The 13,707-nt window shown below is 63.4% G+C and overlaps 1 protein-coding gene across 1 annotated transcript in view; it reads left to right on the top strand.

Moving 5' to 3' along the window:
• The first annotated feature begins 1,843 nt into the window (after positions 1-1,843).
• Positions 1,844-13,707, top strand: part of SDK2 (sidekick cell adhesion molecule 2) — a 49,999-nt gene continuing 38,135 nt past the window's right edge. Inside the window, exon 1 of the mRNA XM_074555331.1 lies at positions 1,844-2,598. Within this exon, the coding sequence (XP_074411432.1) occupies positions 2,520-2,598 (79 nt within the window). The 5' untranslated portion in view covers positions 1,844-2,519. The remainder of the gene's footprint in view (positions 2,599-13,707) is intronic.

The following is a 13,707-nucleotide window of genomic DNA, read 5'->3' as shown; positions in this document are numbered from 1 at the left end:
GAGCTCAAAAACCCCTTCAGAGGAGCCTTGGAGAGGCAGGAGTGATGTGATGCGGCTCACGGTGGTCTGTGGGGATGTGCTGTCACGATTCCTGGTGTAATTACGAGCGGTGCTGCCCCAAATTGTAGGTTAAGATGGGATTCTCTGAAATGCTGGGGGAGGAGGGGGACAAAACTCATGGGAGATGGAGGAACGCCCTGTGTGGGGCAGGGGTGACCCAGCAGCACGGGGAGGACACCCAAATATCACCTGGGCATCATCCTGAGGGACACGGGTGGGTGGCAATGCGGGGCCAGCCCTGCCCTCTGTGATCCCTGGGATGTGCCAGCAGCTCCAGGCTCCTCCACACGCTCCTGGAGACAGGCACAGGTGTGGTGCTGCCTGCTGGAACTTGCTCCTGCTCGGAGGGCTTTGGGCAGAGGAGAGCTGGCACAGAGCAGGACAGGGAGGCAGGGATGTGCTCTGGTGGGGCGCTGATGTGAGATCCAGACTCAATCAGGCTGGGTGACCGTGGGGAACCAGGTACCTGTGCAAGCGGGTAATAAACCACTCACAGCTCAGCAAGATGAATGGTAATAACCATAAATCAGCGCTGGCACCAGGGTCAGAGCCGGATTTATGGCCCTGGAGACAGGAATTCCTGTTCTTCATGGAACAAAGCCCCGATCCTGCAGGGGCCTGGGAGCGTGCTGGGTGTTATTGTGGCTGCAGCGTGTGGAGGTGCCTGGGGAACGGGGCTGAGCCCCCGATGGGGGCTGAGCTCAGCCCTGGCAGGGCAGCCTCTCCCTGTGCTCCCTCCAGCATCGGGAAACACCTCCCTGAGGGGTGAGCCAGGATTGCTGCCTCCCACAGCACATTGATCCCGTCATCTCGGCTGAGAATGCCAGCCACGGAGCTGATTAATGCCGGGGTGGGCAAGAGCTGGGTTATTGTTCAGTCTCTCTTCGAGAGGTCGATGGGAAATTTGGCAGTAGCTCTCCAAATACGCAACGTGCTCGCAGGCGTTGTCCCCCCCAAGGGCTGAGCAGGATTTCCACGTGAGGGTTCCATTGCAGGGGAAATGCACACCGGGGACAGCACACGCAGTTCTGTCGGTGCCTGTGGGAGAGTGCTCCCTCCGTCCCTGCCCTGGTATGACCCGGCGCTGCCGGGGCTGCCTCCAGGCTAATCTGCTCATGCTTTCGTTTCACCCTGATCCTCGCAGGTCCCTTGGCTCAGAGGGGCCGTGTGTGTGCTCAGGAGGCTGATCCAGAATTCCGGATGGATATTTCCTCCTGTGCAGATGGTGCAGGTCCTTGGGTGTTAATGCTCGGTAGCAGCCGTGACTGAGCTGCTTTCCCCCACCTAATGCAAGGCACTGTGCTAGCAGAAAGCACAGACATCTTTGAAGGATGTGTGATCCTGTTGGGAGCTCTGGGCTTGAGGAATTGCAGGATCAGGCCTGACGAGGTGGTGTGTTGTCAGGGAGGTGCTGCTGGGTCATCTCTGGGGTTAAAGGTTTTGTTGGCTTTTTTGGGGTTTGTTTTTGAGAACCTTAAAACGTTTGCTTTGGTAATCCTGTGTCATTGAGTTCTGCCTTAGAGCTACCTGAGGGATGTGCTGTGTCTCCTCCTCAGGGGTCGAGTGCTGATGCTCACAGCGCTGTCGGAGGGACTGGGGCAGCGAGGGGCGGGTTAGGGTGGGAGCTGCAGACAGAAGCCGCTGTTTCCACAGCGGGGGCACTGGGAGAGCGAGGGGGGGGGGGACCCGCCCGCTCCTCACGAACCAGGGGCGGCCGGTGGGGACGCGCCCGCTCCCTCCGCGGCCGCTGGGTAGCGCTCGGGGCCGCGCCGTCTCCCCGCCTCCCCGGCTCGGGCTGCCCCCGGCTCCGCCGAGCCCCGCCGCCGCCGCTCACTCCGCCGCCGCACAGCGCAGGAGGAGCAGCAGCAGCGGCCGGAGCGCCGAGAGGGATCGGCGCGGCGCCGCCAGCCCGCCCCCCGCGCGCCGCCGGCGGCTCCGAGCGGGACCCCGCGCCGCCGCCCGCCGCCGCCGCACTTTCCCCCGCTGCCCGCCGGGGACGGATCCTCTCTCTGCCGCCCGGAGCCGCCTAGGAGGGGATGTCCCTCGGCAAGAGCTGAGCGCTGGGGAGGGGCCGCCCCCCGCCCCCAAACTTTTCGCTCGGCCCCGGAGCGTTGGGGAGCCGGCCCCCATGGAGCCCGGGCGGGCAGGAGGGGCCGGGGGCGCGGCGCCCTGCGCTTCCCGTCCTCTTCCCTGACGCGGGGCGCAGCGCTCGGGGAGGGGCTCGGCTGCCGGCTCCGCTCCGGATTTGGTGGTCCCGGCTCCGCACGTCCCTGGGGAAGCCGCCGATGGTGGGGAGCTGCCTGCGGACCGCCCCCAGCCCCACGAGGAGCCCTTCGCCCCGGCGCCTTCGCCTCCCCCTGAGCAGCGCTGCTGCGGGGATCCCTGCGCCGGAGCCGCCCGGATTATAAAGTCGGGGAAGTTCTCCCCCCGCAGCCCCCCCAGCTTGTCTCGGCAGAGCCATGGCCCGGCTCCGGAGCTGGGGGCTGCTCTGCTTCGCCGTGCTCGCCCTGCCCGGCCCCCCGGGAGCCGGCGCCCAAGGTAAGGGGATGCGGGGGGCGGCGGGAGACGGGGGGACCCCGCGCTGCACCTCTCAACCGAGCCTATTGCCAGCCTGGGCTGGGAGATCGGTGCGCCAGCCGGGGGATGGGAGCGAGGCGGCTCCGGAGCTCCTACCGGGGGAAGAGCGGCATCCGTGATATTCGCAAACCTCCCCGGAACCAGCACTCGGGGCCCGCCGGTGCCGGGTGCAGCGCGGTGACCGTGGTGGCTCAGGGGGACGAGCAGCATGGCTCTGCTCTGCCTCCCCCTTCCCACAACTGCCCTCAGGCTGGGGATGGGGGGAACGTGTTGCTCTGAGCATGAGATACAGTCTGTGCCGGATCACCTTCGGGAGAGTGAACAACCCCGAGGGGTGAGCATCGCCCAGACCCCCTCACCCCGCCCCAAGGGTACCCCCGATGTAGCACAAACCCCGGGGGGCGAGTCAGGGGCATTCCCAGGGAGCCGCTCATGCCCTGGTGTTGGTCCTGGTGACTTCCAGCCGCTGGTATGAAGTGCCAGGGGGTTGGGGGGATCTGCACCCCAGAGCCCCTGTGGGTGCCTGGGGCTCCCACTGCACCCCAACAACCCCTGGGGGCTGCAGGGCAGGGTGAGCCCCTCTCCGCTGCTCTCCTTTGGGGCCCGGGCACAACACAGCCTGCTTTCAGCTGCTCCGCTAGCCCACAGGGATATAAAATCAGTTTGTGGCCCTTCGGGGTGCAGCTGGGGTTCAGAGGGACCGGGGGGACCCTGCGCTCCCCTTTCCTGCGGGCCCAGAGAGGAGAATCCCGGCTGGCAGGGCTGCGGCGTGGCTGCCTCCGTCCCTGCGCCTGGGCTGAGCAGATCCAGACGGGAAATGGGGGGGCACGGCTGAGCGCAGCGCCGGGGGTCCTCACCCACGACATTTCTTGCCCTTGTTTGTGGCAGCAAGTGGAGCCAGGAGTCCCTGAGCGCTGCCGTGCTCCCGCTCCCCCTGAGCCTCCCCCAGCGCTGCTATAATTTCTCAGTAATTAAGTTCAGAACATAACATCTAAAGCGGCAGTATATTATCCGGGCAGGCCCTGTGTGGGGAGCTCTGAAGGTCTCTTTGATTGATTCACTCCCTTGCCGAGTTTCTCTTCTCCTGCCTGGCGGCTCCGGCTGCCGAGTCCCCTGCGATCCGTTTGTTGCCTGCCCTCGGGACGGGCTCCTGGGGTCACCCAACCTCCTCCCGTTTATCCGAGGGGCTGTGGGGTGGGAGATGTGCTCTGGAGAGGTGGGGAAGGGGTTTCTCTCCGCTCTCCTGGTGCAGGCGCCGAGCTTTGCGGCTCTGGCTCTCTGCGGCGCGTGTCACGTCCTCGCGGGCGCTGTGACATTGTGCCCGGCGTGGCAGCGGCCACCAGCGAGCTGGGCGTGCTGGAGGGATCATTCCCAAAGCCTGGCACGTGCCCTGCCGCGGGTGGCACTGGGGACACGCCAGCAGGGTCACCTCCCAGCGGCCGTGCCCGTGGGGTGCTGGCACTCTCCCTGGCATGGAGCTGGGAACAGCCTGGCGCGGGATCCTCCAGGCTCTGGGTTGTCCCTCTGCGGTGGGGCAGTGAGGGGCAGCAGAGCTTTGTGCCAGGGCTATCGATTCTGGCAGCCAAGGAAAACGGGATCAATCGGGGAGGGAAGGAGGAGGCGACGGAGCGAGAGCTCCCCGGCCGGGGCACAGGGGCTGCCCGGGCACGGGGTGAGGCACTTCCATACCTGTGCTTGCTTTAAACAGGCCCCTTGGTGCCCGTGAGAGACGGGATGGAAGTTTAATTACGGCCTTTCTGCGCTGTGTAATTATTAATTACCCGTGGCAAAAAATAACTTATTGATTAGGGGCCTGGCGCTAATTACCCGGAGCCCAATGCGGAGCTGGGGGAAGGCTCAGCCGGCAGCGCTGCCCGGGCTGGAGCTGTCGCAGTGCGACCTGTGCTGGGCCTGGGGGCCGTGCCAGGCCTGGGGGCACGCCACCATCACCCCTGGGGCTGATGAACAGGGCAATGAAGGGATCCCCAACAGCTGGGGGGAGCCTGGGGGTCCCCAGCCCTTTGCTGCTCACTCTTTGTGAGATGCAGTTTCCCCACAGGCAGTGCTGGGGGCACAGCCCGGGACCCCCCGTGTGGGCACAGCACCTCTAATGGGATTGAGGAGGCTGTGACCAGTCCCAGGAGGGATTTGGGCAGCTTAAGGTTCCAGACGGGATTTGGGGCAGGGGCCTGCCATGGGCAGCTTCCACCAAAGAGGCTTATTAGAGGTGGCAGCAGGGGAGTTCCAGCATCTTCTGTCCCCGTGCGTGGAGCCTGGGCACGTCTGCACGCACGGTGCCCTGTGGGGCTGGGCAGGAGGGGGGCAAGGACGGGCCCCTGCCCTTCCTGGGGATGTAATACTGATATTCACAGAGGAACTGCTGCTGGTTCCTCTGTGCCCGTGGCATCAGGGCAGGAGGGGATGGCCCTGGCTCTGCTGTCCCTGCCAGCACTGCCACGTTCGCGCAAGGCACCGGCTCTCGGGAAGCAGAGTGGCTTTTAGGGGAGAGGAAGGGAAGGGAGATTAAAATTTGATGCTGCTTGAGAAGCCATTAGTGCCTGGGCACGGCGATGATGAAATTTTGATGACCTGATCACCGTGAGGGAGGGGGGATACGCTCCTGTCCCGGGCAGGCTGTGTCACTGTGCTGTCACTGCGCTGTCCCCAAAGCTTTGGGGTGCCAGCTGAGGAGCAGAACAGGCAGGATGAGAGCTGGCATGGAAATGGGAGCTCGTTCCTACCTCCGCTGGTGGGCAGGGAGGGCCGGCAGTGGCTGAGCAGCTCCTGCCCCGGGTGAGTGACAGCGTCAAGTGCTGCTCGTCCCTCGGTGACGGGGACAGCGCTGCGGTGGCATTTCCGCTCAGCAGGAGCTCCAGGAGAGCGGCAAGGAGCGAGCAGGCGGATCCTTGGCTGCTGGAGCACCTGGGAAAGCGCCGATAATTAAACCGCCAGGAGGGAGGCTGCAAGAGGGGTGACCCTGCCTCTGCCACTCCGCCGGCCGTGTCCTTGTCCCCAGCCTGTGCCTGTGCCTGGCGATGAGCTCCAGCCATGCTCTCATCACTGTAGGCCCTACACAAACTGGTTTGGGGTGTGCTGGTTGCAGTGCTTGGGGTGAAACGGCCCCGTGGGGCAGCGCCATGTGGGAGCAGAACCCGCTGGGTGCTGGGTGGGTGGGTGGTGGAGGGTGCCCTCCCCTCTGAGCCCTCGTTATTGCCCCGAGCTCGTTAACGAGTGGCTGGCGTGTGGCTGGGTGAGAAACGGGCGGGCAGAAATCTGCTGCTGTCAGTGGTGATGTGATTGTGCTAACGAAGGGAGAGCTGAGCCCCCGCCGTGCCCGCGGCTGTGCCAGGGCTGGTGGCGCCTCCTGGCACTGGGCCTTGGGCGTCCAGAGCAGCCAAGGGGATCCAGGAGCCCTGGAGAGCTGGGATGGCTCAGGGTGAGGGGCACTGGGGCATTGGGGTGTCCTGGGAGCTTCTGTGTCTGTGTCAGCAGTGGAGCATGGCATGGAGCTGCTGGAAAGGCCATGGTGCCAGGACCATTCAGGTGTGGTGGTGATGCCAGGGACCACCCTCAGCCCCACGGCTGCTGCTTTGAGTTGGGGTTCCCCCATCCACGGGGGTGGATGCAGCCTGGGGATGTGTTCCTATCACTGCCTGGCCAGCAGGCAGGAATGTGCTGGAGCAGCTCCCTGCTGTGCTGGCCATGCTTGGCATCCCTCACACATCCCCCTTGGCATCCCTCACACTCCCTTGGCATCCCTGACACCCCCTTGGCATCCCTCACACATCCCCCTTGGCATCCCTCCTGCCCCCTTGGCATCCCTCACACCCTGGGCATGCTGGTGATGCCACTGGCGTGGACACTGCCCTCAGCACCCTCCATGCATTTGGGGACCAGTTCTTGGGGTTGCATTTCCCAGCTTTGGGGGAGCATTTCCCAGTTTTGGGGTTGCAATTCTCAGCTTTGGGGATGCATTTCCCAGCTTTGAGGTTGCATTTCCCAGTTTTGAGGGTACATTTCCCAGTTTTGGGGCTGTGCCCTGCCTCACCTTGCAGCCCCTCTCCCCAGCCCCACTCCCAGCACCTGCCTGTGCCCCGGGCAGGCCGTGCCCCCTTGGCGGCCCCCGCCCCACCCTCGCGTCGCCCCCAGCCCCCCCAGCCCCGGGGGTGCAGGAATGCCTGCCTGGACAGCCATGCCGGGCTCGGGTTGCCTGGGAACTGGGAAACCTGATCCCTGGGAGCGGGGGCCGAGGGCAGGGGACATTCCCGGGCTGCAGCTGGTCCTCCCCGGCCCCCTTTGTCTCTCTGCTCCGATGGGGCCCCCAGGAACGGAGATTTGGGGTTGGGGGCTCTGGTTTGAGCAGAACACTGGGGATGCTCTGGGGTGTCACCTCCCCGTGTGGATCAGCGTCACCACCACGGGCTGGGCAAGGGGACAGAGATGGGGTTGGACAGGGCATGGAGGAACCTCAAGGGGTCCCTGCCCATGGCAGGGGTGGGACAAGAGGAGCTTTCAGCCCTGCCCAAGCCATCCCATGACTCTGAAGGCCCCAGGAGCAGCTGCTGCTGCGTGCCAGCAGCTGGGCATCCCGGCTGGCCACGGGCATGGCACGGGGGCCATCCCAGGAATGCTGGGCTCCCCTGTGCTGCAGCCACTGTCCCTCCCTCCCTCCCTGCCAGCCCTCGTTGTCCCCAGCGCCCACCCTGACATTCCAGGAGCTTCCCTGAAGCCTGGGCGGTGCAGGGAAACTGAGGCACGGGGCAGGGGTGGTGGTGGGGACAATGGGGCTGGCTGCTGTCCTGCTGCCTGGTGGCACTGGGGACAGCAGGAAGGGCACGCTGGCACACGTGAGCTGCTCCTGTGGCTCCCGTCCCTCCCTCCCTGCCTGTCCATGAGGAAGCCCCGGGTGCAGGGAAGCCTCGATGACTTTGGCCATTAGCAGAAGAAGCCGCTGAGCTAATTTTAGCCCTGGTAGCTAATTGCTTTCTGCACTGCTGGGTGAGCCCACAGCCTGCCAGCCCTCGGCTGTAACCTTGAGCCCTCCCAGCCCCGTGCCCCTGCCGGGGCAGGGAGAGGGATGGATGGGGATCCTTCTGTGGGCCCTGGAGGGTTTCTCTGGGGCACTGGGGTGCACAAAGCTGGGAGGGGCTGGGGGCCTGGCAGGGTCCTGCTGTAGCTTGGAGCAGTGTCCCTTGTGCCTTGTGTGACACAGGGACATGTAACGTGACAGGATTTTGCTGTCAGGGGTGGCCGTGAGGTGCGGAGCCCCAGGGGTGAGACTCCTTCACCTTGGTGAAGAGAAATGCTGGATTTGGATCCCTTTGTCCCAATTCCCATTTCTCCAGGGTGAGAGTGAGGCTGGGGATGCTGTGCTCCCTGCTCCTGGCTGCAGGGACGGAGTTCTTCCCAGGATGGCCTGGGGCACCTGTCCCGTGTCCCCATCCTGTAGGGCCACCCCCAGCACGTCCCAGCTCTTGGATTGGAACCTGGGCAGTGCCGGGGGTTTGTGGGGACATTTGTGCTCCTTCCAGGAGCCCGTGTCCGCCTGCAGGGAGGAACTGAGGGTGAGCCCGTGGGTCTCTGCAGGGTGGGACACTCGGTGCTTCCCCTCCTCATCCTCCTCTTCCTCCCTGTCTTGGTTTATCAAGGGTCGGGCTCAGAGCTCGGTGATGGGTCCTGCACGGATCTGGCAGAGCGTGAAGGGCTGGCTGGGCATGGAGCAGGACGGGGGCACGATGCCAGCTGGGCCCACATGGGGATGGATGGATGGATGGATGGATGGATGGATGGATGGATGGATGGATGGACGGATGGATGGACGGATGGATGGACGGACGGATGGATGGATGGATGGATGGATGGATGGATGGATGGATGGACGGATGGAGGGGGCTGGGACCGGAGGACACAATAGCTCTGCTTTCAGCACCCCGCCTCCCTGCATGCCTGAAAAACAGCTGATGGCCGTGCCGGGGGATGAAATGGGATTAGCTGCTGCTGCCACAGCGAGCGAGCGCGTCCCGCCGAGCCGGACAATGCTCCCGCTGTGCCCCGCTGTGTCCCACCACAGCCCTGCCCTGGCTGTGCCCGGGGGCACCTTCCGACCCTCCCGAGCTCCAGCACAGGATCCCGGTGCTTCCAGAGCCGCTCCAGCATCGAGCATCTCCCAGAGGAGCTGTTGGGGTGGCCGGAGCTCAGAGCTGTCCCACCCCAGCGGGCACCCGGCGCCCCGCAGTGCCAGGGAGAAGCGAACCGAGGGCGCGGAGGGCTTTGGCAGGGTGGGCACCTCTGTCTCGTCCGCCCCGGTCGGTACCGGGACCCCGCGGGCTGTCCCGGGGCGCGGCCGCAGCTGCGGCGCTGCCGTGCTCGCTGGAGTGAGCTGATGTTTATCCTGATAATGAGTTCTCGATGCGCTCGCAAACTAATAAAATCAACTCATTACGGTGGGAGGGTTCACTCCGAGCTCTGCCGCCGTCGGGAGCACCTGGAAGCGCTCGGCACCCGGCGAGGTAGAGGATGGGCGCCTTCATCTCCTTGTCCCGGTTTTCCTGGCGGTGGAAGCGAGAGGCGTGCGGGGAGCGGGGCACGGAGCTGCCGGAGCCCTTCCCCGGGGGAGTCTCGCTCGCTTGGCTTCTCCCCATAAGCTTCACGTCAGGCTGGAATCGCTGGCTCGGGCTGGAAAAGCCCCTCTGGCTGCGAGAGCCACAAGTGTGTGAATAAATGCCACGACCGGAGTTTGCTGTGCTGCGCTGGAAATTCAGGGCTGTCCGTGGGGAGGGATGCCAGGCTGTCTGTCCTTCCCCCACCCCGCCAACAGGGCTGGCTGGGGAGGGAAAGCTTTGGAATAAAATAAGCTTTTCCAAGGAAAACTCATGCTCGCCGTCATGCTGCAGCTATTTCTGTTCCGAGTGAGCAATGCAAGGACTAATTAATACTTAGGAAAAAGGGTGGCTGGGCAACTTCCCAGTAAATGGGAGTGTGCCCGGGCCTGCTGGCCGTGCCGTAGGGAGGAGGAGTCCGGCCTCAGAGCCTTCATCCCACCTGGCACGGGCAGGGGGAGCTGGCAGAGCCTTCTCCATCCCTTGGGGCTGGAAAAGGGATGGAAAAAAGGGACTCCATTGCGTCAGTGCCCCGGGAAGGGCTGAGCGGGGCTTTTCTTGTGGTTTCCCTCCTCTGTTTTTCTTCCCCCGCCGTTTTTTTGGGTTGGGCCTCGTTGGGATTCTCGGGGCCAGGCTGGGAAGCGGCTGCTGTGTGTCTGTCTGTCCGTCTGTCTGCTGAGCATCCTGCGGGGCTGGGGTGGGACACGACAGGAGGGACATCTCAGGTGCTGCTTTGGCAGGCAGGGCTGGCCTGTGGTGGCTTTGCTTTCCCAGCCCTCAGGGCTGTGGTGTCTGTCCGTCCTTCCAGGAATTCCTCGAGGATGCGCTCAGCCTGTTCCATGTGGCCAAACCCGGCTTGTGTGTCACTCCCTGGGGTGGGTGACACCGGGGACAGGATCCGGGCTTTTGGGACCTCCGCCTCGTTTGGCAGCTGGGTGTGGAGCTGTTCCTGCCAAATCCATGTGGGGAAGCTCCAGACTCGGCTGGGAAGGGCTGAAGGGCAGCACGGGGGATGCATTTTAACCCCTCTCCTTCCCCGGACCCGTCCGGCCGCTGCCTGCTGGGGGAGTCCGGAGGTGATGTCCGTCCATCCTTCCCTTCCTCCGTGCTCTGGAGCCCCTCCCGGCAGGATCAGCCGCAGGATCCGGCCCCTCTAATAGCGTTGAGTCACTCTCCGGGTGTCCGTGACTCACAGCGGTGACCCAGATACGGCGGAGCTGCGTAATCGCGGAGCGTTTCTGCCGTCCCAAGGAGTTTGCTGGGGAAGGAGTTTTGTCCGGAGCCTCGTTCAACATCCCCAGCTGGGGATGGGGCTGTGTCCTGCATGGGGACAGGCTCGGCAGGACAATGTCTGTCCGTGCCACCCGCAGCAGGGCAGCCCTGGGGGTGTCCTCAGGTCTGGGTGAGCTCCTGTCCCTTGTCCCCCTGGGCTGGGGGTGGCTCCTGTCCCTTGTCCCTTCCAGCTCCTGGCAGCCCCACGTGTTTGGTTTGGAGCTCGGTGCCCTGGGGCCAGGGTTGGGATTGGAGCACAAAGCTCCCCTTGTGCCCCCCGGGCTCGGGGCTGGGCAGGCACAAGGCGGCCGTGTGTGTGTTTGTGTGTGTGTTTGTGTGTGTCTGTGTGTGTGTGACTGTTTGGGGTTTCCCGGGAGGGAAATGTTGGTTTTTCCAGCGGCAGGGATGGGCAGCACACAGCCCCGCTCTGTTCCCAGCCCTGGGGTGAATCAATCCCTGTTTCCCGGCCAGGGCTGATGTTTCCCCCTTGGCTCTGGGAGCAGTTTGAGCCTTACCTTACCCACGTTGTCACCTGGCTGTGTCCTCAGTGCCACAGGGGGGCTGTCCCGGGCTGTGGAACCCTTAGGGGATGATGCTGGCACGGCCCTGGCTCTGCTGCAGGGGGCAGAGGAGGGTTTGTCACCAGCTTTGGGACCTCTGATGTCACCAGCTTTGGGACCCTGATGGCCGAGGACACGGGCTGGGAGCTGCTGAGCTGTTGGGGAAGGGATTGCCAGAATGAGACTGCAGGGGAAGGGAATTCATCTCCAGCACCAGGAGATCCTGAGCCTTTTTGCAGCCCCCCTGTTCCTTGGGGAGCTGGGCTGCCCCCTCCCCACGTCCCCCATCCCTGGAGGGGCTCACCTGGGCATGGTGAGGCTGCCAATGGCCCCCTAAGTCTGCCAGAGCCCCGGCTGTGGAAGAGGAGCTTGTTATGGAGCCATCCTGCTTTTAATTAACAAATTAAAATCCTAGTTAACAATCCAGCCCCAGGGCTGTTGGAGGCTGGGAGAAGCCGGAGCGTTTGTTGTGGAAACAGCAGTTAATTAACAAATAAATAAATAAGTGTGGGCCTGGAGACAGATGTGGGAGGAGGAAGGGGAGATGGCAGCGTGGTCGGGGTGTCCCAGTGGCCTGGTGGGATGCAGGGAGGGAGAGGACATCCATCCATTTATCCATCCATTTATCCATCCATTTATCCATCCATCCATCCATCCATCCATCCATCCATCCATCCATCCATCATCCGTCCATCCATCCATCCATCCATCCATCCATCCATCCATCCATCCATCCATCATCCATCCATCCATCCATCCATCCATCCATCCATCCATGGATTCCATCCATCCATCCATCCATCCATCCATCCATCCATCCATCCATCCATCCATCCATCCTCCCTCCATCCATCCCGGGGTCTGCCATGGTCTGGGTGGGCATTCAGCGCCACTGAGTGCGGGTGGCTCTTGCTGGCAGTGCCAGGACAGATCTGGCCATGTTCCACTTGCCAGGGCCACCTTGGCTGGGCTCGTGGTCTCTGCCTGGGCTTTCCCTGAGCGCTGCCAGCTCCAGGAATCACCCCCACCCTGGGAACAGGAATGCCAGGACAGATCTGCAGCAGAGATGGATGAGGTGTGACACCTGCAGCCCGTGGGTGACACCAGTGCCATGTTGGGGACAGCAGGAGGAGGGGACAGAACTGGGGGGCATCGCTCAGGGGCTGCTCTGCATCCCCGTGCAGGGCTGGTGGTCCCCACCAGTGTCACCTGTACCCCAGGACAGGAATATGTGCAAGATCTGGGGAGCACTGGCTGCTGCCAGGGAGGGGGTGCTGAGGCCGTGGCCTCCCTGGCCGTGCCCTGCAGTGGTCAGCTTGGATTAGCCACAGGGCTGTCACCCACAGGGCTGTCACCCACAGGGATGTCACCCACAGGGATGTCACCAAGAGCCCCGGGCAGTGTCTGCTGCCAACAGGGATTGTTACCAGGGGTGGCTGCTGGGCACTGAGAGGCCCTGTAGGGGTTTGGGGTCACTGTGGTCACTGTGCTGCTCCCCCAGGCACTGAGGGGTCACCTGGAGGTCTCAGTGCCAGTGCCACAGGCTGTGGGATGTGACCCAGTGCCACGAGCAGGGGTGGCTGTGGTGACCAAGGTGGGGATGTGACCCAGTGTCACAAACAGGGGTGGCTGTGGTGACCAACATGGGGATGTGACCCCAGTGCCTGAGTGAGGACATGAGTGGCAGTGGGATGTCACCATGGGGACATGACCCCTCTGCCAGCCCATACTGGGGCCCTTTGGGGTTTCTGTGGGGTGAGGAGGGGGCAGAGCCCACGTCCCTCTGGCAGCTTCACCTTCCCAGAGGCTTAGGGGAAGGAAATCAGTTTAAGCTGCAGCTCTGCAAATCCTGCCGTGTCACACGGGCGGGAGCTCTGCTGAGCAGCTCCTCCAGGTCTGCCTTTGCTCAGCCTCCCCTTAATCCCGTTACCACACCTCTGCAATCAGCTCAGGGCATGTAGGGAACCCCAAATCCCCTCCGAGGGAGCGCAGGGAGCGGCCCAGCAGGGCTGGAGCTCTGGGCTCAGCCCAGCTCCTCTTTGGGCTGGTGAGCCCAGCTCCAGCTCCCTCCTCTGCCAGCCCTTCTGGGGTCACGGGCACCTTATGGGTGTCCCCACATCCCCAGAGCTCCCTGTGATCCAAAGTTCCTTTTTCTTGTGTCAGGAGGTGCCCAAGCAGCTGCACAAGTGCACACAGGGCTGGATGGAGAGGAGCTGCCCCTCTCCAACTGGGCAGGAGCTGTGACCTGAGCCAGGGACAGCTCTGTTTTCCACACGGCAAAGGAGAAGGCTGGAAAGCAGCCCCAGAAGTGCAGGACACCATGTCCAGGTCCCCTCTGTCCCTGCTCTTTGGGAATTCTCTGGGGATTCTGTGGGGTTGAGGAATCAGCACCTCAGAGGAAGGGCTGGGGATGGGGTGGGGAGAAGGAAAACCTGGTGGGACAGGGATGGGGGAATGGAAACATGATATTCTCCAATATTCTGTGGGAACCAGAATATTGTGAGCCTCCTGAAAGCCCCGTTAGCTCCTTTTAGTGGGAGATCAGAAGGAAAATCATCTCCAGCACTGTTTTCCACACAGCAAAGGAGAGGACTGGAGCAGCAGCCCCAGAAGCTGCAGGACACCATGTCCAGGTCCTG

Source organism: Zonotrichia albicollis, chromosome 19 (genome assembly GCF_047830755.1).
Source record: "Zonotrichia albicollis isolate bZonAlb1 chromosome 19, bZonAlb1.hap1, whole genome shotgun sequence".
Lineage (NCBI taxonomy): Eukaryota > Metazoa > Chordata > Aves > Passeriformes > Passerellidae > Zonotrichia > Zonotrichia albicollis.
Note: the sequence above shows the minus strand (reverse complement) of the source record. Positions and strands in the feature narration are given on the sequence as shown.